The sequence below is a fragment of the Rhipicephalus sanguineus genome, chromosome 5 (genome assembly GCF_013339695.2).
Source record: "Rhipicephalus sanguineus isolate Rsan-2018 chromosome 5, BIME_Rsan_1.4, whole genome shotgun sequence".
In the NCBI taxonomy this organism is placed as follows: domain Eukaryota; kingdom Metazoa; phylum Arthropoda; class Arachnida; order Ixodida; family Ixodidae; genus Rhipicephalus; species Rhipicephalus sanguineus.
Window position 1 is genome coordinate 41452035 of NC_051180.1, and position 25868 is coordinate 41477902.

Below are 25868 nucleotides of genomic sequence, written 5' to 3' on the forward strand. Positions count from 1 at the left end.
CATATAATAATCAATTATTCGAACCGGGCAGGCGAATCCGTCACAATTTTTACCTTCCAACTTCCGCATTCACTGAGGTCCGCCCCCTTTAATATGCGTTGTCCAGAAATCAAGAAAGAAGGAAAGAAGTGATGTACACATCTTCCGCATTGTGTTCAAGAGAAATGGCCCACCTAGCTTCATTCGAGCGAAATAAGCGGCTACGTATGCGTCATGAGTGCACCGCCTGAGCCGGGCTGTCTGCAAATGTTTCCAGTTACGCTTTTTTTTTTTTTTTTTACAGCAGCCATCCTTTCACGCTAACGCGCATCAGAAGAAGTTTCTTTGCACAATAATAATAATAATAAAATGTACCGAAGTAACCGAAGGTGTTCCCTCTCGAGATTTGAATGGAGATTTTTAATAACAACAATAATAATTTGCCATATTACGAAAATATCGAAACAGGAAGTGCTGAGCCCTATATGAGATGCGTTCGCGTGCTTGCACTTACAGCGAAAATGGTTTTTCCTTGGAGCGTTGCAATAAGGTCCGGATAAAACTAAATTCTTTTATCTGGAGGTTTACTTTACGTGCGCGAATAGACCTGCTCCGACCTGCTTATGTACTATTATTGTCATTATTATTGTTATTATTATTATCACAAATTAATTGCGCTGTTTCCTTTCTTTACGTTATTACAGTAAGAGGTGATCAATGATGATTTTGTGTATCGTGTGTCCCATCTGTCATGTGCACGCAAACACAAAGGACGAGTAGCAAAACCTACAAGGCAGCTTTCCTGCACTACAAAAACATTCGCAATGGCGACGTGTGTAGCGCTTCATGCATTTAACGTGTATGGTTTCACGGTCACACGTAATGAGCGTAGAAACACCACATGATGCAAAATATCGACCAAGCAAGCTTCGGCAAATTTATCCAAACAGCCGAAATTTCATAAAGCGTTAGATTTATGATTTAAGTAACGGCTCACCTAATTAAAAAAGGCAGTCCGTCGCCGACCTTAGACAGCAGCGTTCTAAACGCGAAAAGAGAGAAGGAGAGAGAGAGAGAAAGAGAGAGAAGAAGAAGAAGGAGAATGTTAATATTTCGTGAGCACGCGCATAAAATAGCTGAAGATCGATCGTAGCAAGAATAGACACATATACCATGCCATGTGAGCCATGAAATTGCTGTTATGGATTTAATTCATTTATTCATTTTTATGCACGCGCGAAGAGACGCTTGCAAGAATGCAATACAAGGTGTGCCCTTTTTGTTGTTGCTGAGATCACCCACATGCGCGTGCATTTGCCTTTTGAACCTTCGTCAGCCCACGCGTAACACGAACTGCGACAAAATGCACTTTAAATACGCTAGTAATGCAAAGAGATCTTGTCTGGAAATACCAAAGCCCCTCATTAGAACCATGTACCACCGCAACAGCCTCCTCAAAACTATTTTTAGAATAAAATGATGGGAACGAACCGGTGCAGAGCTCAGTTTCGGTTTCGTTTTCGTTGCGAATGATTCGCAAGACGTCGCTCGCGTCGGTTAAGCGTTCGCGAACTTCTTTGTAATGTGCTCGATCGGAGACGCCGGGTTGTGTTTTTTTAGAATAGCGAAATTGTATACCTTTTCGACCGAGCCCTAGTGAACTACTGTTCTAGTTGCACCGGTCGCTTTTAACTGAGTGAGCTCGATCAGTGATCTGCCACAGGGAAGGGATGCCAGCACAGTTGGCGAGCTCGCCTCTCTTCCCGAGGGACGTTCTAAATGGAACCGTATTGTGAAAGTGGTGCGGTAAGGGAAGTGTATGCATTCCAGATATGATACGCTAGGAGGATCGACGCGGACTCCCCACGGTAGCTCGCACTACCCGAACTTTTATTGGCTTCTTCGATGTGAAGGATGCAGCAGCCTCACCTTGAAAATGCGAGCACGACAGCGAATGCCCCTACCTCCAGCAAGGTGTTGGACGTGAGTACCAGCGCTCCGCTCTCTTTTGTTCAGCCGTCGCGCTTCTCTTGTTCGGTCGTTTTTCTGTGCATGCAGTTACGTAACCCGAGAGCGGTGCTTTTACGCACCAAGATTAGCGTAGTAGGACAAGACGCGGACGAACGCACCTTTGACAGTTGCGCATTGCCATGTTCCTTGCGAACAAGGCTGACACTGGAAGCGTACCGACGTGTTGCACGGTCGGCTGTGCTCGACTTGTCACACGGTGCGTCAGCTTGCCAACCGCGTTCATGCAACGTGCGTGTCTGTTTGAATCGTTTCAGGAGCAGAGTATGAGCATATTCGAAGAGCTTGTGGACGACGTCATACTAGGAGCCTGCTTTGAGGTTCACCGTTCTGTCAAATTGGGCATCTTCTTTCTAGACGAAGCCACAGATGAGTAAGCCAATAATTATTGTTGATCATGACAAACCGTTGCTATAAGTCTGTCTTGACGATGATGTGTGTAGCGTCAGTCGCCCTAATCAATTGTTCGTCTACTTTTCTTTTGCAGCGAAAAGAAATACGGTACGTACTCCGTGCGGTCAACACCGCCGTCCGCAGCTGTGATTGCTATCAATGAGATATGTATCCAAACTGTTGTGCGTTTTCTACTTCGCAGAAATAGTGGATGAAGTAGGCTTGGATGTCTTTGGTCAAGTTCCTCTGAAGAAGCAGTTCGAATGCGTGTGTCCAAACTGTCAAAGGAATTTGGCTGCGTCGCGCTTTGCGCCTCATCTAGAAAAATGTATGGGTATGGGAAGAAACAGCTCAAGGATCGCAAGCAAGAGGTGAGATAATGTCCTTGTGTGACAATGAATTTCTGGGGCATGAGTAAACGACTATAGAACCTTGACGGGCGACCCAATCGCACGAAACATTTTTTTCTTTTTTTTTTTACGTGTGCGTGTGTGTATGGCTGCATATATACTTCATTCCTCTACAGGATTGCAAACACCGGCAGAGCGGAAAGCGACGTAGATGATTACGATAATGACAGTGACTGGAACTACCTGTCTGATCGAAAACGTGAGTATTGAATGTTACAAAACCAGAGGCTGTTGTGCATTTGAAGTTTCATGGACAATAGCTTTCTTCTTCTTCTTTTTTTACATCAGCAGCAACTGTTTATTCATGCCATGTGACCTTTTCTTTTTTAACTGACATTAAAATTGATCGTGGCTCATGGTGCAGTTCTGAGATTTCATTTGAATAACGTGAAGAGGTGAAGTACCAGTCCAGATAATAAAAACTATCCATAGAAGACTGAATCACTAATTATCTTTAACCGCATCACAGTCCATTTGAATTAAAAAGCCAGCCAATGTTCAAGGCATGATGATATAGATATGCCTGTCCCCCTCACAAAAAAATGCATCAGTGTATTTGGCTTTAGTGTTGCTTCAGAGCTCTTATGTTTTTGCAGTAATTATTCAGCTGTGTTTTCCAGTGTTTGATGTATGTATAATAAGCGGGGCATGAACACATTGTTTACTGCACTTTTAGTGGCATACATCTTTAAACAGGCACCAGCCTCAGGATGTCTGCTAAAATGTAGAGGTCTGGGCTACAAGGGACTTTAAGTAATTCTAATGTTTCATGTAATGGAACATCCTTAGCCCACAAATTTTTCACCACTTTATTATGCAGGTAATATGCAAGTGAACTGCATTTTATGCAGTCTAGTAGGATGCTGATAATTTAGCTATTGCTGTTTGTCTTTTTATTAGATCTGTTTAAAATACAAGAATGGCTGCTGTAAACACAACTTGATAGTTGCAGCATAAATACAAAGTGTTTATAATTTGAGGTTAATTTGGAGGACTGCCTACTTCCCAACACTTCCAAGATATCAAAAGTCCTTTGACAATTTGCACAGAGAGCAGATGTGTGCGAAGCTACATTTCAAGCCCCTTTTGCATTTCAGCTTTGAAGCAGAGAGTGTAACGATTACTATCTTGTCTTCTTTTCACCCTGCAGCGGCCAAGAAAAGGAAAGATAGGAACTGCCCACGCAAAATTAAAGGAAAGCCTAAAAATGGTGAGGTTTATTACTTGTTCCTTTTATTCACTGTCATTAAGTTTATGCACGATTTCAGTGGTGCAATTAAACACCATAAGTTGGAATACGCGATTGAAAGATCAGCTTACTGTTGCAATCTTTCAGTCATGAACCATGGTGGAATAATTAGTCAGTTAAAAATGATAATGATGCTTTCAAAACTATTCTTACAGTAAAAAAAAAGTTGGGGAGCTTGACTTTTCTCTCAGTTGTATGCATACATACACATAACAGCCAACCCTGTCACCTTTTTTGCATATGTTTTATCACTTAGCAACAGGTCACTTATAAGCGCAATGTTACAGCGATACTTCTTACCCTTCAAGTCAGCTCGGGCTTTCAGGCTGTGCAAGGTTGTTGCTGTTGAAGTATCCTTGCTACTATCATAGCATGCCTCACATTTCACATTCTTGCCTTACACATAACATGTTGGTCCATCTGTTAATGCTTTGCGAAAATGAAAAAAATCATATAATACTGGATAGCCGGCTGCCATCTACACCATGTGTCATGCAACACTGATTCCCACAATGTTGGATCTGCAAGAATTTTTTTTTTACATTTTTCTATTTTCCAAGCATTTCATCTTAGTAAGACTGAAGTATTCATGTTTTTAATGTGCAATCTACCTCAATCTAGCTTATCTGTAGTGCACTGTTAAAATTAATAGATAGCCACACACAAAACAGTATACCGTGAGACACAGTGTTGCCCTTTACACCTTCTTCTTGATTATGTCCATTTTAAGTAAGAATGTTTGGCATATCAACCCATTGGCCTTTTTGACATGCAGCACTAAACTTCTTCACAATTTCAGGAGAACAAGCAAGCACTAGCAGTGCATCAGGAGAGACCTCAAACAGCATTTCAACTTACGAAAGCCTTTCTATGGGTATGCTCCTGAACTACACATATCTTTCTCATTCTGTTTTTCGGTTATGGCATATGTACATATATAACACTGAAAATACTGGCTGATGAACACAATGCAATTTTCATTAATTCCAGAGGAAAGAAAGGCTTTGTTGACGCAGGTGAGTTGTTTCGCTCATGTTTAAGCTGCTGTTTGCTTTAACGAAGATTCCCAAGGCTTGCTCGTTTTTTTTTTTCCTTTTGAGTTTCAGCAACCCTAGTAAGCAATGTGACTGCATGATGAATTCTGATTGCACATTTTGATGAGCAACTAAAATAGCTCTTTTGTGGGTGCAGTAAAACTCTTTTGAAACAGATGCATACATTGTAAACACCAGATTTCTTATTTTTTTTGCACTGCAGCTTGTTTTGAGTTATGGGTAACCTTGAGGCTTTGTGACAGTGATATAAATATCAGTGCCATAAAGGCTCAATGAATGAAATTAGGTGCTTAAATCTTTCATGGTTATTTATTTATGGCTCCATGACATTTTATGTAACATACTCGTCCCTGAAAACTGAGCAGTAATTAATCAATTAATTTTAAATGCTGTCTTTTGCTGATGGCCAACAGCTTTGCAATCTTGCTTTTGCTCAACTGGTTATTATTGAGTAGTATATCATGCAGTCGAAGCACTCTTGTCAAAGATGTGTGGCAGTTTAATATCCATATCAACAGCCCTTAAGTTCCCCTTATGGTTAGTAGAAGCAGCATGAGTTGCAGCACATTATCTAGGCAAAATTTTTAACCGCGCCAAACCTACTGCTTGATCTGCAACGTCATGTTGAGGAGCGTAATGAAGTTTTAATCGATCAATCAATCTCGCTGTTCTGGCGAGTGGCAGTGGTGGAATGTTCAACCCACCGAGTCTTGTTTCAAAAGTACCTATGCGTTTGCAATATCCACTCGTACTTCAAGTGCAGAATTTTTCTGGTAAAGCTGCTGCATGTCTATGCTTCCTGAAATTTCGTTATGGGTGGTCTTTAAGCCACAAATTTAGACATTTAATTTGTTACAGACACTTTGTGTATAGAAGACACTCACTCCCCGGTAACAGTTGTTAAAACATCTGCAGCTGCAAAAATGCACTCTTTTCTTAATTCCCACTTTTCTCTGCTGCAAGAATTGATTGACATGCCGATTCGCCCTCTCACTATATTTTCATTTCATACATTATTGTTGCATTCATGCAATTTACAAGGCTTTCCTGTTGTACCATAAAGCCAAGCTTGTCGACTCCAGCATTCACATCACTATACTCTGTTTCATACATCAGATGCAACGCTGTGGGAGCTATGCAAGAAGTTCGCTCAGAAAAATGTGTAAGTCTGTGTGTCTTGCGCTTGGATTTTGTCATTGTAAACGTGGCCTCTGCGATTGGCTCCGGCTGCCCGCTACCAGAACTAATCGTAGAGGCCATGATACAAAACTAAAGAGGGACTAAGCGATCCACATAAACCTTTTGCCAACTGTATAAGTAATGGGGTTTGTTTATTTCTAAGACACAAAATTTAAGCATCTTCATCTAAAAAACTGGCATCACGGGTAGTAAAATAATTCAGCTATTTCTTGGTGCTAATGCATCCACTGCAAGAAGTCTCGCTATCATCCATAGCATTGCACCTGATGTATGAAATGACGTACAGCTCTACATTGGTAGAACGTCTGTTGGCTATGCATTTTTTTTCTTTCTCTCACTTGTTCTGCTCACAGCAGTGTCCTTCTAACCAGTGCATACTAAAATGTAATCTTCAATGTTCCTAAAATGCTGATTGTCTAGTTTGCTTGCTGAACCTTCTTGCTTTTTGTTTTGGTATTACAAAAGGTCACCACTTGTTGGAGACTTCTTACATATTTAAGCTTTCTTACAAGACATTGCTTTAACCCTTGAATGTGCTTTGTCATGGCCATAAATTTCTCTGTACACGCACAATCCCTGTGTGGTAGCTTGTTCTTCATTCTGCCCTTTGCTTCCAGATGTGCGGAGTGATCTCGGAGCACACAAAAAAAATGTGCACCCGTTCTCAGCGTTGCCCACAGCACACAGATGAGCAGCGCAAAGCAGTCAGGCAGTTCCTTTTGAATCAAGGCGCTGGGTACGAATGCTTTTGTTTGTGGATTGTTGCAAACACTGCCATTACAGTGCATGTGTACAGTCGGATAACTTGGAACATGAGGTTCACAGTTGTGTACCACACGCAAAAACTAGCGAGCCGTTATTCCTGAAGTAGACAAACTGGGCCAAGCAAGTAGCTTTGCATGAAGTAGCCAAGCCTGGCAACTGGGTTGAGTAGCATTGATAGTTACTCATGTCTGCACCGACCTTACACATTCATTGTGACAGTGTGCAAATGCAGTGAAGCATTTGCCTGAACAGCTGAGCTATATGCATTTGTCATTGCACCTTATTACCCAATCTTCAACACTACTGGCTGCCTAGAAGTTTTACCTATCAGTGCATATTTTGCAACCTCACTTTAGTTTTGCATTGTCCTTCACTTATGCTATGAAATCTGCAATGGCATATGAATTATTAGAAAGCTAAGTCCCAGGGAATACAGGTTTGGCAGGCAGTAAATAAGCTTTTAAATTAAAGTGTATGGTTTATATGAACCGCAACTGGCAAGGCTTCATGTGCGTATAGAGCCATTAAAAGTGGGGCATTCTTGTGCCATGCCTTTGTGGCACTGCCTGTATTTTTGTGAGTAGTAGTTTTGGGCAAATTTGGCAGCAACTGATGTGTTAACACTCCCTCAGCTTCTGTGCATGCAATATTGGTTTAAACCTTTTCTTGTTGTAAGGAATGTTCAGGACAAAGTTCTTTAATCAAATTAATTGCAAACAGTTTCTCATTTCTAAACGATGTGAAGTATAAAGGTTGTATGACGCTATTTTGTACGCGTAACATTGTTCACAACAAGACCTGTATGCAGCTGGTAAGCTTGTTGATGGATATAACCGACAGGTGATTGGTCATATCTGGCACACGATAACAGTAATTAAACACAGCAACGAAGTATATGGCATGTAAAAATGGTGAGATTGGCCACATAATAAAGTGCTTTGCCTAAATTGCGAATTTAAATATTTATACTTCAACACAAAGCATGCTTACTGAATGGCAGGATATTACTAAGCATAAGTTCGGTACCCACTGCTGAAAAAATGTGTATTCATGTGTTTGTTTAGCAACTTGTGCCTCTCGGAACAGTCATCATGTGCACCCAGCTCACTAATTGTAAACACAGTCCAGCAAACGTTCAGTGGAAATGACTATTCTACTACATGGAATAGCCAGTTCTCAAATTGAGCAGCAAATATTTGCACACATTTAGTCATAGGAAATAAACGTCTAAAAACTGTGAATAAAAAAGTCACAGTTTCGCCACAAGGGCGAAGCAATGAATGCAATAGCGAGAAATTGGAATGTCACACAAAGAATTAGAAGCAGCTCGATACTTGCATCGCACCGCTGAAGCACAAAGAAAGACACCCGAAAAGAACGCACAGGCATGCACAGGGCAAGCGTCAACTAACAGCTGTCTCAGTTGTTAAGTCTTTGTGCTTGAGCAACGTGCTGCAAGTATAGACAATGGAGAATGATGATGATGATAGCCCGCTCTTAGATATTTTTTTCTTTTAAATTGCGATGCGTGGAGTGACCCCCTGCGTTTCCTGCAACACGGGGGCGTCTCATGCAAGGTGTGCGCGGTGTTCTTTGTTTTCTTCCCTTCCACATCATGAACAGGTACAGAAAAGGGCCACTTTGTCGTTCTTGTCTCAAGGGCAGTCTTTGAATTGAAAGAAAATTAAGAGCGTTGCGTCTGCAAATGTGGACAATGGAGAATCAGACACACTTAGATATTCTTTTCTTTTAAACTGCGGCGCGTGGAGTGACCCCCTGCATCTCCTGCTACACGGGGGCGTCTGATGTAAGGTGTGCCCGGTGTTCTTTGTTTTTCTGTCCTTCCACATCACGAGTGGGTACAGAAAAGGGCCACTTTGTCGTGCACATCTCAAGGGTAGTTTTCAAATTGAAAAAAAGTTGGGAGCATTGCATGATAGAAAACACGCTCAAGCTCCTCCGAGATATGCTTACCACCAGCAGTAAATGGTGTATATAAATAGCTCGCAGTTATTACGCAGGCGCATGCATTGGGCATGGTTGAGTTGTCTAATGCAGCGGGCTGGAGAGCGAGCAGTCGATGGTTAGAATCCTGGTCGGGTGCTTTGGAATTTTTTTCTTCGGCTTTAGTTTTCTTTGTGCCTTTATATATGAGTATACACACACACACACACACATATATACACACACACACACACACACATATCCGGGACATGACGGCGACGGCAAAAATCAGCCGTGTGTCCATATAATTGCTATCGCAATAATAAACTACCGTATTTTCCGGTGTATATGTCGCACCTTTGTATAAGACGCACCCTCTACTTTTTACGACTTTCGCGGGAAAAATTGATATATAAGACGCACCTTTGTATAAGACGCATCTATTTTTAACTCTGTACCCATGCAGAGTACCCATGCAGAGCACATTCATTGCGAAATACGTAGTCACGCACGGTACTGAGTATCTGTACGCAGCAGTTTATTAAGGCGCAGGAAACCACTATTTATTCCACTGGATTCGAAGCCACATCCTCCGGCGCACTGTCGAAAGTTCTTCCGCCTCGGTTGGCAACTTCGCTGGGTTGCCGTTGTCGGCCTCTGAGTAACTTTTACGCAGCGTTGTAGGCACCTTGAAGCACATCGTTGGCGTTGCCTCTACTTTGGTGGCTACCGTATTGATCGTACCTCTACAGCATTACGAGACTTGGCGGGAACACATAAACAACGAATGCGCCGCACGGTTACCACCTACACACATGCCTACACACACAAAACGTAAATGGCGACCGGAAGCTGGAAGCTGCGACTACTGCTGGACTGCAGCGACATCTCACACAGAAATTGGTGATAATGATAATGAACTGGTACTTTCGCTTTTGTAACTGATATTGTGGGCGCTACAACGTTACAATGAACCGTTGTGGTGCTCTTTTTTATTTATTGCCTCAGTTCCGTGGGTTTAATGCTTCGTTTAAGAACAAACAATTCAAACAGTACAATGGGGCAAGCGACGGTGGTGGCTTTTACTGCGGCCGTAATCTCCATGGTCGCCGCACTGCTTAAACAGCAAGTAGCTGACATTTAAGATCACAGCCACTTCATTGTTATAACAAAATTAGATATATCTTTACGAATGCTTTCGCGCTCAGTTTATCGTACTCATCAATTAAATATAAACAAATTGGTCTCGCAGAATTGCATGACTTTTTGCGTATATAAGACGCACCAATGAAAATATCGGAAAAAAGGTGCGTCTTATACACCGGAAAATACGGTATAAGGGTATGTGCTTTCATTGCTTCTCTCTTACAGAAGCAGCACGCTATCTGCAGACGCCAGTGATGAAGTGCACATTGACGTTGACACGTTTGACGAGGCCGACAACCACGCACTGCACGACACGATCGGGCAGCTGTGGGAAACCGTCAGTTCCACCAACTCCTCCCCTGCAGATGGTAGCTTCCAGGGAAACAATGGTGAGTATATCGGAAGAAGGTTCAACTGCTTCACAGAGAACATCCTTATGCACTGTTTCATTGTGGCAAATGAAGTGAATACTATAATCACCATAATAAACAAGAAAAAAAGTCATGAAGCATCACTGACAACTGAAGTTCTTATTTGACGAAATACATGGCCTTTATCTGCTGACCATAGCACCTGGTTAATTACTATGTGCCGAAACACTCCTTCGGGCTGGTACCCCCACATATTGGCAACTCGTGTCCCACTGCAGAGGAGGCAACTTGCCACTTTCATCTTGCTTGGTCAACTATATTTGTGTCAAGAATTACAGGTATTGCAAACAAGTCAATAAGAAATGCTCTAGATTTGCTTTGTTAAATATGATCATTATGTCAAAGTCTGACTTCATAAATGCTGTTGCTGAAAGTGAGTCTTTTATTTTTTAGTTGTGGTAGCCATCTGCACTGTGCAGCATACCTCTTGTGTCATACAGCTGTCATATATGTCACACAGTAATGCAGCCACAATACAGACACTGTGGGAAATTAATTAGAGGGTCCATGACACAATCGCCCAATTTGCGGTTTTCCCCCAAAAATAGAAGTAGGGGGTCTATTATGCCTATACGTATATGAAATGTGTGGACTGTAAAAGAATATTTCAGTGCAAAACAAACCCTAGAAGTTGCCGGCTATAAACTCTGCACACCGACGATGACCACCATTTTGGCATGGCGTGTGTGACGTCGCATGCTGAACGGGGTGGAGCTGTTGCCTTCTACCAAGGTTTCAGCCGCTGCAAATAGTTGAATTTCGATGTGAAGCTGAAGAAACTGAAATAGCTCGAGTTGAAGCGCAGCTGACCACAGAACAAAATTGTTCGCCAGAATGCAGGCGCTTGCATGACAAGCAGCTTCTTAACCCATATATGCCCAGTGTCCTACATTATAGGACGCTTCTTTGATGCACTCCAACATCGCTATTTCTTTAGCTGATGACTAGCGCCACCTACAGCACACGAAGCAGGCCTCATTCTCAACGTGTGCAAGCCTAGACATGGCTTGCTTTTCATGCTGCCACGTGCCGACCGCTTTCTCGGAGCAAACACGTGCTTTGTGTGAAAGACGTCATGGAGAGGAAGAAGTGCACGTGAAATGCCGACCACTTTCTCCGGACAAACGGGTGCTTTGTATGAAAAACGTCATGGAGATGAAGAAGTGCAATGTCGGTGTGCACGTGAAATGTTTCAAGGCTTACCACGCCCGCACATAGCACCCCTAATGCCCAGTGTCCTATATGTATAGGACGGCTTGAAAAACAGTGTTGTGTTTACCTGGCAGTAAATAAAGAACTTGTGCTTTCTTTTGAGGGTAGAAGTACACTTTTTGTGAAAAAGAATATTTGTTTTGTCATTTTTTCTCAGTTTGGGCATATATGGGTTAAGTCACAGCTCCCGAGTGCACCAGTGTTGCCAGAATCTCGGGCCACTCGTGTCTTTCCAAAATATTCGGTTATAAGTTAACTGCTTGACCAAATGCGCTAAAATTTCGCCAGCTTGTTTGTGAACGGGCAAGAATGAACCCACACAACACACATTATGATAAAAGACTAGGTGTCGCGGCCCCTTTGAATGCTGCAAGTTTATCGTGTGACGTAAATGTTTTTGGGCTGTAGCGCACTGAAATGAACCGAATGGAATTAAGCTGAGTTACACGTCCCATGTCCACAACGACAGGTGCCGTGGGAAAAAAGAAGGACAAACGTCTACAGCCTTTTGGCAGCTCAGCGAAGAAACCCAACAAGTCACGGCCCAGCAGCAGCAGCGGCCCTTCGAGTGCGGCCGTCGAACCAGTGAGCTCCGACCTGCTTTGACTGGGAGGGGTGTTCGTGCCCCAGTGCCAAACATCTCGCCCATGTGGTTCCTCTCTTCCTGGCATGCTGCTGCGAAGGACGCTTTCCACCTCGCTTCTTGTTGCTGCTACGCGTTGGTTTTCCTCGAGGAAAGTGGGGATTCTCAACAGCTGCCTTCCCCGTTTAGTCAACCACACGAACCGGTCATCGCATCGGGAGGTAAAGGAAAGCGGCAGCCTCCTTTCGCTCTTCTGCAGAGCTCTCCGCGCAGTGTTAGTCCTCTCAGCTGGCAGAGGGGCTGACGGCCGCGTAGCACCGACACAATTCTAGTATGTGTATTTATGGCTGTGGTGGTTCCATGTCGCCCTGTGCAAAACTCTCCCCACGTTAGTGTGAGTTGTCATACACGGTGTGTGCACCTCTAGCTATCTCCTCCCATTGTGGTTATGAGATGCTGGGCATTGTCATGGGTAGGGAACAGCTTCAAATCGGGCGGCTTTGTCTTTTGTTAATGAAGTAACAGCAAAAAGCGCATCATGTGTTGTTATTAAAGGGACTTTTTTCCTCGTGCATCCTGTCCACCAACGGTGCAGTGAGTTGTTATCTGGTATGTGTTCTGCTGTAATGTACCCTCGTTTCAGAAAACTTCAGCGTGAGTGACATTTTTTTGGTAACTTCTTTTCTTTTCTGTGAAGGTTATCGAAATTCAACAACCTGTGTTCATTGTCGTTTTCGTCGCCTTTTTGCTTGTATATATCGTTGGGTGCATTCAGTAACACTAGAATGCACGTGCTAAAGAACAATAAAAACGCTTGATGCAGTGACGCACCAAATCTGTGCTCGGCAGCAATGAGAAAGCACAATCACTTTAGCTAGGCTGTCTGTTCTCTGCCCATGACTCTCCCATTAACCAGTGTGAGGGCGAACTATTCCTGCACATTTTCTTCTTTTTTTTCTGCTTCCCTTGTTCTCAATACAAAGGCAAGAAAGAGGGGAAGGAAGTCATTGCGACCCGTAAATGTGTGCAGGGCGAGACTTACTACTCAGGTGTAACAACTTTTTGTTTGTTCGTTTTTTTCCTCCCTCATTGGGAAAATGGAACACGTGGACACCAGTTTTGTCTTCTCACATTTCTTTTGTCTGTGATATTCGCAGTGGCAGCCAGCCCGTTCTCTCTTCGTTCTCATAACAACAAGGTCACGAAAAGTGTGTGCGTGTTTGGGTGGAGAGGCATGTGTGCTGTCGGAATCTCTCGTTGTTGTAAGAGTGGCAGTGTCATTGATTTCAGTAGCCACTGTTTCATTGTTTTGTTTGTTGTCTTACGTTTGTTAAGTTGTTTTTCTTCCTTTTTTTCCCCCCCACGAGTATTAAGACTCTCTTCTTTCATTTAAGTGATGTTCGTCGGCAGCCACTAGGAATAAGCTGATAAACTGTGGAGGGTAGTCTTAATACAAAAGTGTTCAATGACCAGCGATGTGAAAAAGCATTACTGCCACGTAAAATTTGAGCTTAACGCCTTGGAGAACATAACACAAAAAGCCTTTTCCAGTTTTGTCCCCAAGAGCGGCGCATTGTACTTGTTCTTCAGCATGATGTATGTGGACAGAGTTACACATTGCTCAGTATAACCTGCACCAACAACTTTTTTTTATGGGAAAGCATTTTACGTGGCAGTAGTATCGTACTGGCCTCTAAAAGGACAAAACTATGTAGGAAAAGCTTCTAGCCTTGGATCTTTTTTTTTTTCCAGTGCATGTAACAGCGTAACAAAATACTTAACTGGACCATGCGCGATATCGAAGCAGATTGATTTTGATGCACCACACTGTGTGAAAATTTAGAAATTCGGTCAACTCGGCAACGTGAACACTGTGTGATTGTTCATTATTTCTTTCCAACTGTGATATGCACAGGAGTGTGTTGACATGGGATCATGTATGCTTGGAAAGGCAAAAGTGTGAATAAAGTTGCCTCATTTTGTACTGCCATCATGTTTGGCCATTCAATTCATGCTTTCATGCAGCAGTAAGTATACAACTTCTCATGGTTTCTATGGTATCAAGCAAAGACATTACCTCGAAAGGCCAAACGAGATTAATTGATTGATTTAAATAACTAATGAGGTCCTTCGGGACGCGCCCTAGCGCGCATGGTCTAAGGTTTTGCAGTAAAGCTGCTCTGTACTATCTAAAATTAAGTTTTCTATGTGGCCCAAAATTTTGTTGTGAATTAGGCCTTGATTCAAGTCTGCACAGATGAGCATGTATGTTAAGGGGACACTAAAGAGCAAAACGATTTTTCTCGCATTAGTAAAGTAGTTTTCCACGATACCAAAAACACCACACTTTCTGCGCGAAGACGCTTAATAAGCGAGAAAACGTGCAAAAAGAAAATACAGGTGGCGATGCCACCTTGGAATTCCCGCACCATTTGCCGTGACGTCACATATTTTTGACGGCGCCTGCTTGGGCCTAAGTAGTTCCTAATCGGTTAAATCGAAGTACATTGTCCTCTGAGGGGGCCAGAGACTTGACATAACGAGTTTGTGGAAATTTCGTCGAGCCAGTGGCGCCAAAATATGTTAAGTGCTCTTTGAAGTCTTTTACGTCGCGAATTACAAAGTTCGGCGCGAAATTTAAAAATGAAACTTTGAACTTGGTTTTCTCCTCTAATAATAAACCTATGGTGGTGAAATAAACTACACTAGAGTTCTCCGAGCACACTTTATCAATCTAAACCAATTCATTGTTTCTCTTTAGTGCAGGGGCGTAGCCAAGGGGGAGGTTGGGGGGGGTTCAACCCCCCCCCCCCCCGAAATTTTTCAGTTTGCTTGCGTATATACACGCGCACACATACAAACGCACGCACGAACATACACAAAGTATGGCTGAACCCCCCCGAAAAAAATTTCTGGCTACGCCCCTGCTTTAGTGTCCCTTTGATTTGAGGCAGCCAAGCCACATGCCTTTTTGTGATAAAGGGTACTCATTAAGGAAGAATTTAAGAAAAACCATGTTTGTGACAAGTTGAAAAGAAAAAATTGCATTGGGCAGGGTGGTCAGGTAGGTCAACAGAAACAAAATATGAGCATATGCTTCTATGCCAACAAACAAGGTACATATTAAATAAAGCTCACGCCAGCATGTATCAAATTCTTATTATTTCTATGGAGTGTTAACTGCAAAGCAGTAGTGCAATACAACAGCCTCCAAAATTCTTGGCACCATGTGTAGTTCAAAAAACCGCGAAGGGGATCGCGTACACCATAACTCTCTATAAGAAAAGGTCATGTTCCAACCCTCGTACGAGTTCTGGAAGGGCCTCAGACAACACCAGCTGTTTTTTAAGTTCTCTGTTCATTTCAGTCTACATTCTTAAGCTTAAATATGAAAAAAGCACATATCACTGCTTGTGCTGTAGCACTGGTTTGCCATTAAAAAATAATGAATTCCGTAGGAAGTAGTATAGAAAAAGTAAAAAGTCTTAGATACAATTTTCCAAAAGTATTTTCTGAGTTACCAAAAATCGGTAGATTCCAAATATTTGTCAAAATAAATCACTAAAAATTTGAAAAAAATCTAACTGTAGCAATGATGGCTAGAAAATGAGTTTGTGAGGCATTAGTATTGTGGTGGCATTATCACTGTAAATGCGACTCGAGACTCCTCCAGCACAGACACTAAATGGGCAAAAACATTTCTTGGAAATAAATAGCACTGCATTCCTAAAACCCTAATGGCCCCCAAGTAGTATTCGACTGAAAAATAGCACCTGCAGCATTCCTGCAAAAATGTATATAATGTCTTATCTGAAGTATTGCAGGCATCCTTTGTCAACAAACATACCACAGCAGATAAACAGGCACACTCACAATGGTCTCACAACCATTGGTTACAACATATCCATATATATTTACATTCAATTATACTAGAAACCTAACTGCAGTCATTATGCCGCAGTTAGGTTTCTTGTGTGATAATGTACAGAAATTACTTGATATGCACTGTAATAGTTGTGGTATTCTATAACCGGGGCCCAGCTTAACTGTGCTTAGCATGCCTGTATAACAGAGCCATCAAACATTGCATCGACACATTCTGAAGAACACTGCCTGTGTCAAAGACCATCCAACTTTAGTGCTAGCGTTTATACTACTATGCACAAAACTCCGCATCAAGCACTCGTGAATTGGGATGTGTAAATAGCTGGAAAAACGCTGCAGTAGCACGTGACAGAAAAGCAATAGTTTTTGCTTTACCTAGCTATACACGCATGGTAGTAAGTACTGCAATGAACCGTGGTCATGGTTGAAAGTGATGTGGCACAACTTCTTATGTGCAATTTCTGAAAACAGAGGAAAGCGACACAGGAATGACATCAGAGCGTGCAAATGCAGCACAAGATTAGATGCAAATGTGACAAGAAAAATTAATACAGAATTTTAAGTATACAGTCTTTACAACACTGCAAGGTATGAAACTATAAACACAGGGTAAGTAGTGCTATCTCTAATTTACTGTCACAACCCGCTATAATGTATCTTATTAGAGCAGTTTTTGCTGCTCTCGCCTCCATTATTTCAACTCTGGCAGGCATTGTATGCTGGTCTTTGCAGTTGCTTTAGTTGTGGTGATATTCATCCTATGGTGTGAACTTTTACTTCCTTCCACACTTGTAATACTGCCTTTCACAGCCGCCCGATTTTACAAGGCCTCAATTAGAGCATCCCGTATCAGGAAACAGCGCGGTAAAAACGAGGACGAAGCGTAGGAACTAACAACACACCACATCGCGGAACGAACTTACTCACCACATCAGGAAAGAGCGTGGTAAAACCGCGCTGTTTCCTGATACAGGATGTTCAACCAACTAGCCAACAAGTTCACCTTATTAGAGCATCCCACCAAGAAGTCATCACTACAGCTAATTCATGGTAGAATGCACACAATCAGCAGGCTGCTCTAGCTCAGCATTGCTAATGGTCCACTCTGCTCTCATTCTGTTCAGGCAATGCAGAAAACTGCACTGAACCTGCGCTCTTGATAAATTTGTTGCATGGACATGAGTGGTGCATGGTCAGATTGGCTGCAAAGTTGTAAAGAGGAAGTCCACATAACACACAATCACATGTGCTCAGTCAGCTTAACAGAGCAGAGAGGTCATGACTTGGTGTCACAACTGTTCAATTTTCAGTTGCAGCATGTGAGAAATGGAAGTTATGTTTTTAAGTTTAGGAGATCTGGAGAGAAACTTTTCTTGCAATATTTTTGCATCTCTGAAACAGGGAAGTAGAGTAACTAATCAAAGTTGTAGTTCAAATCCATCTCTGTGTAAACAAAGCAACTCAATATGTAATTGTAACATGCTTTGACACGAAGCAAAGTTGTTACAACATCAAAATTTTGCAACTAAATATAGCCACCCACAAAAGGCTATAACCTAGTTTCTACATGTTACCAATTGTCTTTCCAGCGGTTCACCGCTGCCAACCAATGGTAAAACGTGACAGTGCATGCGTGTTCAACCGGTTGGGGGCCCGCCACACACATTGGGGGTAATGGCGGGACGGTGCACACAGCTGGCACCAGAAGACAGCTCACTTTTTCAGAAGCTTAGAGTGCCTGCAGCTAACACATCCTAGAACATAGTGGCCAGATGCAGCTGAATTTGATGCGCTGCCAAACAATAATAAAATGAGAAATATGGAACATTTTTGAAGATTTTCATATCTCTTGTAGGACAACAGCCCTCATTGCAGGACAGCCCCCAAATCACGGGACGAGTGGTCACCCCACCTAGCTCCTTCTATCACACTGTCATTTTAAAGGAGCACTGTCACAAAAATTTTACACATTGTTTTTTTGTTGTAATAAATAGCTAACAAGCCACTTATCATGGCTGCATGTTTGTAAAAATCAGCGCGAACAGGACGGTGACACAAGACGAGAAGGACACAGTACGAGCACTGTCTAACAACAGAAGTTTACTGAAACAAAAAACGAATGCAACGAAAACAAACACCATGCGTGTGCAGAAATTTTAGGTGACATCAAAGAAATGGTTAAGTGTGCATACCTCGCAATCTAGCAAACAGACAGACTGTTCAGATAGGCAATCATCACCCTTCATTTTGATAACGAATGCTTCCGCAAGTTCACATGCCCTTGGAAAGCTTGTCTGGAAAGCTTGTTTGCTCGAGCGCACAGTGGCTAATTATTTGAAGGTGGTTTTATAACTCCCAGTCGCAGTTTCGTTTTTAGAGAGCGCTGAGTGAAGCGGGACTCAGTGTGCTTTTCATGTAAACATTGGCTATGTGAGCACACAAAATCACGTGCAGATGAGCACTGTGATGACAACTCTCTTCAACAAAAGCTTTCTGGGCACTGCTATAATCCCCTCTGGGATGCTGTAAATATGCGTGGCCCCCCCAAAAATGCACTGCCCAGGCATGGACGTCAGCCTTTGTACTCCCGTGCAAGTACATAAAAGAGTTGCCTCCTCTTTCCGTTCAAAAAGTCTGCTCGCAGGGATCATGACAGCCAACAAAAACTTGTGATGCAGATGGCCGGTGGTTTTTTACGTTAAAGCCAAGTTCGTGTCAATGTCGTGAGGTGGGGTGTTTCATGCGCAGTTGTGCAAAATCCACTTTAAAATTATTTTAGATATGTTCTAAGCTATATTAGCTATTGATATTTTGTAGATGATGCGTGTGTATCCACACAAATCTATTTCACGAACTATCTCGCCTTCAAAGTTTTGTGTCAGTACTCCTATAAGTCATCTGACAGGAACGGCAGATGCAAGCCCTCACAATACATCCCTTTTCGGATGTTTCAGATGGGAATATTTATGCAATTATGCAAATATAAATGCTGATGTGATGATCAAAAGAAGGCCAAACTTACTGCATGTGACCTGCCTTGGGTTCAATTGCTGTGCCAAAAGTACTGGTACCAATTTGCGCAAATCAATGCGAGCTTCATAAGCACCATCATGGGAGGCGGTCCCATCATCTGTAAGATAGATATCAATTAGTAATGCTACTACTATGTCTTTGGAAGCTTTAGCAGGTTAAAAAGTCCTCTGAGTATAAGTTGATATTGAAACCATGTTAAAATAAACATGAGAGGGTCCATGAATAAGTGAACCAGCTCTTGTACAAGTTGAAGTAGACCAACTTTGTACTGCTGAAATGATCCATGCACCTATACTAGTGATAGTCCCCCCTCCACTCGGAGAGCCGAATTTCAATGACAGGTTCATCGTACATTTTGCTAGAAGATTACTTGAGTTGGAGATCAGTGTTCAGCACAAGTTATCTTACAGTTGAAACCCGCAATAACGAAATCGGCGGGGAAAGCAGAAAATTTCGCTCATGCGGGAATTTCGTTGGCGCGAGAATGCAGCAAAAACGACATGGAATTTACAAAAAACACATTTTATTTCCAAAAGTAGGTAAGTTTGCTTTGGCGGGCCTTACCATGCAGCATTTTCACGCCTCTCGATCGGGAATCTCGTTTGCCACGGCACAAAGTTCTCCCCATGCACTGGTCAATACCGGCGGCACCGCGCTCTCACCAGTACCGTCATCAAGTGCGCCTACAGGCGAACCTTCTTCCGGCTCCGCTGGATCAGCGCGGAATCGTGGACAGCGAACTGCACGCAACGCCGAATTCTTCGGCAATGTCAATTTTTTTTCAGCCCTTTTCCACCTCACTGATGATTGCAGCCTTATCTTCCAGCGTGATGAACTTCCGCTTTTTCGTTGGAGGTGGCATCTTCGCAGGCAGCGAAATCAGACGAAGCAGTCGCAACAGTCGCAACACACAGGTTCACGTTGCATCAAGCAAACGCTCCACAAATGGCTCCACACACGCGACCATGTGCGTGCAAAGCCGACAAAGCCAAGCACGGAGCCAAGCCAACGAACGAAACTCCATTATTTGCGCACTCATGTTTGAAAAATTTCGTTAATGAGGGACTGCGGTATGAATATCTTTCGTAGTCGCGAGTTACAAAATGCATTGACTCCTATGGGCGTTCGCCGGTGCTCCGAAAATATTTCGTTGCGGTGAGAATTTCGTTCCCTCGGGATTTCGTTATCGCGGGTTTCGACTGCATATGATTTATTAAATTATAGAGTCCTACGTGTCAAAACCACGATATGATTATGAGCTACGCTGTTGTGGTGGGCTGTAGATTGAAAGTGCTTCTCACTGCATTGAAAGTGCTTCACACTGCAGTGCAATCAATAGTACAGCAAGGCATTGCATTCTTTTCATATTCTTCTGCAGTTAGACATGTCGAAGTGCTGGGGGCGGCAATGTGAACAGGTGTGTATGACAAGCCAGTTTTAGTGGCAATATGAAAATGACTGCACAAAAACAGATTAAGCTAGTGTGAGTAGAAATAAAGCTAGCGCGAGCCAAAGTTCAAGAGAATGTGTAACGAAATTCATTTACAATGGTTTGACTGATCAAAACCCATGGTTTTGTTGTCACACAATATTCAGAGCACCTACAGAGGCAAGGCGTCAAGCTATTCCATTTCTCTAGAACCATACTGCCACTGAAATGCTCAGGAATATGCTCAGATATACTTATGTCTGAGCATATTTTCCCCGTTTTCAAACAAAACTTTCACCAAGAAGTCTGTCATAAATTCGATATATATGCCCACGAGATATTGCACAATCTGTGCAAATATGCAGGGCTAGCATAACTGATTCATTCGTTCTGAAAAGGCTATATTTTCAAAAGTATTACACATACACAGATGAAAGATATATGAAAAGAACCACAAACTAACCAAGTTTGTATTGTGCATTCCAGGTGGCAACGCTACGCCACATGAAGTTGTGACAATTGATAGAGATTCGCTAAAGGTGAATGCTTTCTGTGCAGTGTCACAAACAAGGATGCATGGGCCCTTTTTCTTTGCTGGGCAAACTGCGACCGGTAAACGTTACCTGGATATGTTGCAGCTACGGTTGTTCTCACGACTTGGTGCTGACTTCAGGGATTTTGTCTTACAACAAGACAAGGCACCACCTGATTGGCACATCCCAGTTCGCGACTACCTAAACGATCAACTTCCGCATCACTCGATTGGGCGTATTGGTGCGAATGACCTAGCTTTGTTCCCGTGGCCTCGCAGATCCCCTGATTTAACGCCTCGCGACTTCTTCCTGTGGCAGGTACGTCAAGGAACTTGTTTACGTACCCCCCTACCGCAACCCTCAGTAGAGCTTAAAGAACGCATCAGTGCTGCAGTATGGACAATTGACAGGACTATGCTAAAAAAACGTATAGAATGAGCTCAATTACCGTCTCAACGTGTATTGTGTCACCAAAGGGGCACGTACTAGATATTTGTAGAGGGTGTATAAACTTGGTGAGTTTGTGGTTCGTTTCATATATCTTTCATGTGTGTACGTGTAATACTTTTGAAAATATAGCCTGTTCAAAACAAAAGAATCATTTATGCTAGTCCTGTATTTTGGTGAACTGAACATAGAGGGTGATGCCATTCTGACTTCACTTCACATACATGTTCCACAATTCTTTCGCACACATAAGAACATACAATTGCAAAAACAGAATCTGTGTGAAATGTAGATTGGATTTACCAGAGACAGGAAACTGCAGTCCTTTGAAGTGTGTAGTCACAGTGACCATGTCTGTCTGAACAGATACAGTCATCCCATGATCGCTAGAGATGGTCAACGTCTGAAATGAAAAAAAAAAAAATTACTGCAGAAAATTCAAACCCAGACTTTTGTTTCTCTTACAGCCCACCCAAGATATTTTTCAGTTCTTGGTAAAGGCTAATCATAACACTAATGACAATAATAATTGTTGGCGTTTAACATCACAAAACCACGATATTGCCACGCGTGCTTCTTGTGCTACGTTTATGTAATTGATCCGTTACACGTGCAATCGCTGTCTTGCACAAACTGCACCCAAATGGCTGGGAACCTTCCAGATTATTTCAGAATCTTCTTATAGGCTTGAGCGCGCAAACGCGAACAGTTGAGTTCATTCTGGAACTAACGCAGCCACCAGCGATAAGGCTCGAATGTTCAATACAGCATGTTTAAATGCAGACGCGCTTTACCGCAGAGCAGCTTATCGACGGCCGACGCTCTGTTCACCGCTATCAGTGTACAGTGTGTATTGCCGTCGGTTGACTTTCCGTTTCATGCCCGCAAGTTCGGCCAAATAAAGAGTTTCATTTTGGACACGCCAACTGCTGCCTTCGTCAGCGTCACGACCATATGACAATATGATTATGAGAGACGCCGTAGTGGAGGGCTCTTCGACCACCTGGGATTCTTTAACATGCACCTAAATCTAGGTACACGGGCCTCAAGCATTTTCACCTCCATCGAAAATATGGCCGCCACGGCCAGGATTTGATCCCGCGACTTTCAGGTGCTAACCATAAACTAATTAGCCATTCACGCATGCCAAGTATGAACAAACGTTTTAGTGTGTAATTGTGCACATGTGTAAACGGAAAGCAATGACTCAAATCAAATATATATGTAGTACACAATGCAAAGGACAACCAACAAAAGTATTACTTACCAAGGCTGCAACTACCGAATTTAAACAGATGTAGAATGTACTATAAGGCGGATATATAGCAGAGGCACAAAAAAACAAGCATTAAGCAACTCCAAATGTTCTTACCGCGTACGAACTCAGGTTCTTCATTTTGTCCACAACGTTTTTCATCACCTTTAATGATGGCATGTGGGTGACAATCTGCAAACAATGATAATAAGTACACAGTAGCGTCAAAATATTACCAAAGCAGCATCAGTTTCTTTTTTTAAAAGGATTACTTTTTAATGTAGCAATGGTTTGGAACGCCTGGCTTTTAACTTGAACATGCTCTCAATCCCACGATTCCATTTTTCATTATGAAGAGAAGCACTGTGTCCGTATGAAGACAAGTCACACACTCAGTGATGGAAGCGACATTTTTATAACTGGAGCAGAAAAAATGGTGCTTTGAAGCGGCCATAAGTGTTTTCGGAGCAGAAAAAATGCTAGTTTGGAGCAGCTCGTGGTGATTTCGGAGCAGATGGCAAAATATTCCAGACTCCTGGAGTTTAAAGCATCATTTAAGCACCTCACAAACATTAACATCTATTATTAAAGATATTGCACGTACAATAATCACTTCAAATTGCAAGAAACAAATATTAAGCAGATGGATCGTCACTGAACACAAAGTAAGATAAGCAACATATATTTAAGATACCAGTACTTGTGGCAGAAATGACATAAGAGCGTTAAAGCTGAGCACCAAATTACAAAAGTAGACCCAATCACATGCAACTATTGCCAAAGCAGCAGTTTATAATCAGTACGAGTTCAATATGTTATTTTCATATTTCATCGAAATAGCCAGCATTGAAAATTTCAAAACTAAAATAAGGTAAATGAGCTATACACTTAAAATGCCAGTTCTTGTGGCATGAGTGAGGCCAATGCTTATAAAGTGGTAAATGTAATCAGTCACACATCGAGCCCCATCACGGTGGTCTAGTGCTTATGGCGCTCGACTGCGGACCCGAAGGTTGCGGGTTCGAATGCCGGCCGCGGTGGCTGCATTTTCGATGGAGGCGAAAATGTTTGAGGCCCTTGTACTTAGGTTTAGGTGCACGTTAAGGAACCCCAAGTGGTCAAAATTTCTGAAGCCCTCCACTACAGCGTCCCTCATAATAACATCATGGTTTTGAGACATTAAACGCCAGATATTATTATCATTAGTCACACGTCAAAGTCGTCACAGCAGCAGTTAGTAATCTGTATGATATCGAACTTACCTCACACAAATTTTACCAAAATAGTCTGCTTGTCAGGTAGAAATGTACAGATAAATCAGATATATATCGACAATGCCACTAAATGTAGCATTGTCCATATGCTAGTGCACCGCTAGTATACATACTGCATACTAGATGATAGTACACAGCTTGTCTTTGTTTAGGCTCACTGGATGGTCACACGGTAAAAGCACTGTTTTCACTTTCCCAGCGCCATTTTGGAGCAGGTTCGGAGCAGTTACTAACGAATATTACACTTTGGAGCAGCATTCCTCTTTTGGAGCAATTTGTAGCAGCACTTCAATCGCTGCCCTCTCAAAATGTTGGACTCAGATGCTTGCTTTGTGCAACTGCAGAGCCACTGCATGCTCATCGTTATCGTCCTTGTGTTGAAAACAAAGCCTTCAGCATAAACTACAAATGCAGAGACAGATTACACCAATCAATCGCTGGTGTTTTACATATGAATAAGCATCTGCTTATTACAGCGCAGGCCGTAGTGGGGGACTCTGAGTTAACTTTGACCAATGGAAAACAATGCACGAACAGCCTGTATCGATTCATTGTACAAAACCAACGCATACTGTTGCAGAACAACCACTTCTGATAGATGCAGTAGTAGCTGTAGATGCTGGAAATTATTTAAGAAAGATTTGCAAGGAGGCATGAAACAGCAGAACTCACATCCCCTTCTTCTACAGCTGGTTGAGCAAAGTTATTCCACAGCCTCCGCGGTATCACAGACACTGGAACGTCATGAACCACAGTCCGAGACGTTGAGACTAGCGACGGCTGCGAGTGTCAGGAGAGTAGAGTATACGTGAAACGAGGATTACAGGCATGTCGAAATAAGAACGCAAATTCCTGTCAAAAGTGGGCACTCCTTACCAGTTCTATTTCAAAACTTAAGCAAGGAGTTTGCCTTTTAGTCAGCTTTACTTTTAGCGACTTTGCTGCTGCTGCTGATTTGAGTGCTTTCACAATGTGATCAGCAACAATGTCGAGATATATCTCGTTGAATTCTTCTGAAACACCCTGCATGTTGTACTCCTGAAACAGAGTTTCCTGAAAAAAAAAAAAAACAAGAAGGTAATGAGAGCGGTGTTTCCCCTATTGTCTTGAATTTAGAATGGTAAAAAAATTTTTAAACACTGCAGCATTTAGTACCTGCGGTATGTCAGCCCACAGCCACCCACCGCCGCTCACAGCGTCTTCATTTAGAATGAAATAGATGCAGTCAGTAGTAATGCGCAAGGTGACATCCTTAGCTAGTTTAGAAACGGTGTGAACGATTTCTGTAATGGAAACACGGTGCGCAATGAGCAATACTCCCATAACAAACATACCGACGTCTTTCCAGCAACGATGGTGCAATGCCACAGAACTGTATGTATCGAACAAACAGCTTACTCGCAAATACGGCATTGTGACTTACTTGAAAACTGCTGAATGCAGACAACGTCAACTATTCGTCCGCGAAACTTCATACTTCGAAAGACGCGGACACTTGTGGAGCGCGCGACTAGCGTTGACCGTGGATTGTCTTGGCTAGATTAGCTAAGCTTGAAGTGTCTTAAGCTTGGCTTAACATGGCTAGTACCGGCTATTCTGCACTGTCGTCTGCACCAG

At 42.6% G+C, this 25868-nt stretch overlaps 2 protein-coding genes across 3 annotated transcripts; one reads left to right on the forward strand and one right to left on the reverse strand.

Annotated features, from left to right (window-relative positions):
• The first annotated feature begins 1541 nt into the window (after nt 1-1541).
• On the forward strand, nt 1542-14385 carry LOC119393538 (ataxin-7-like protein 3). Of its 2 annotated transcripts, none has more exons than XM_037660606.2 (11): nt 1542-1962; nt 2265-2380; nt 2495-2508; nt 2603-2771; nt 2927-3009; nt 3961-4020; nt 4859-4933; nt 5050-5075; nt 6932-7050; nt 10395-10558; nt 12282-14385. In XM_037660606.2, the coding sequence occupies exons 1-11, from the start codon at nt 1894-1896 to the stop codon at nt 12416-12418; spliced, it is 1032 nt and encodes a 343-aa protein (XP_037516534.1). In that variant the 5' UTR covers nt 1542-1893; the 3' UTR covers nt 12419-14385. The 2 variants fall into 2 exon arrangements, with proteins under 2 accessions (XP_037516534.1, XP_037516536.1); XM_037660608.2 differs by having other exon boundaries at nt 1544-1962; nt 10401-10558.
• Nucleotides 14386-15385: 1000 nt separating this feature from the next.
• Nucleotides 15386-25790, reverse strand: LOC119393539 (checkpoint protein HUS1). The gene is made up of 8 exons (XM_037660610.2): nt 25675-25790; nt 25407-25534; nt 25128-25304; nt 24924-25031; nt 23095-23169; nt 22026-22125; nt 19303-19410; nt 15386-16741 (listed from the first exon to the last, which is right to left on the reverse strand). Exons 1-8 carry the CDS (start codon nt 25724-25726, stop codon nt 16656-16658), a joined length of 834 nt encoding a protein of 277 aa, XP_037516538.1. The 5' UTR covers nt 25727-25790; the 3' UTR covers nt 15386-16655.
• Between the last annotated feature and the right edge of the window lie 78 nt (nt 25791-25868).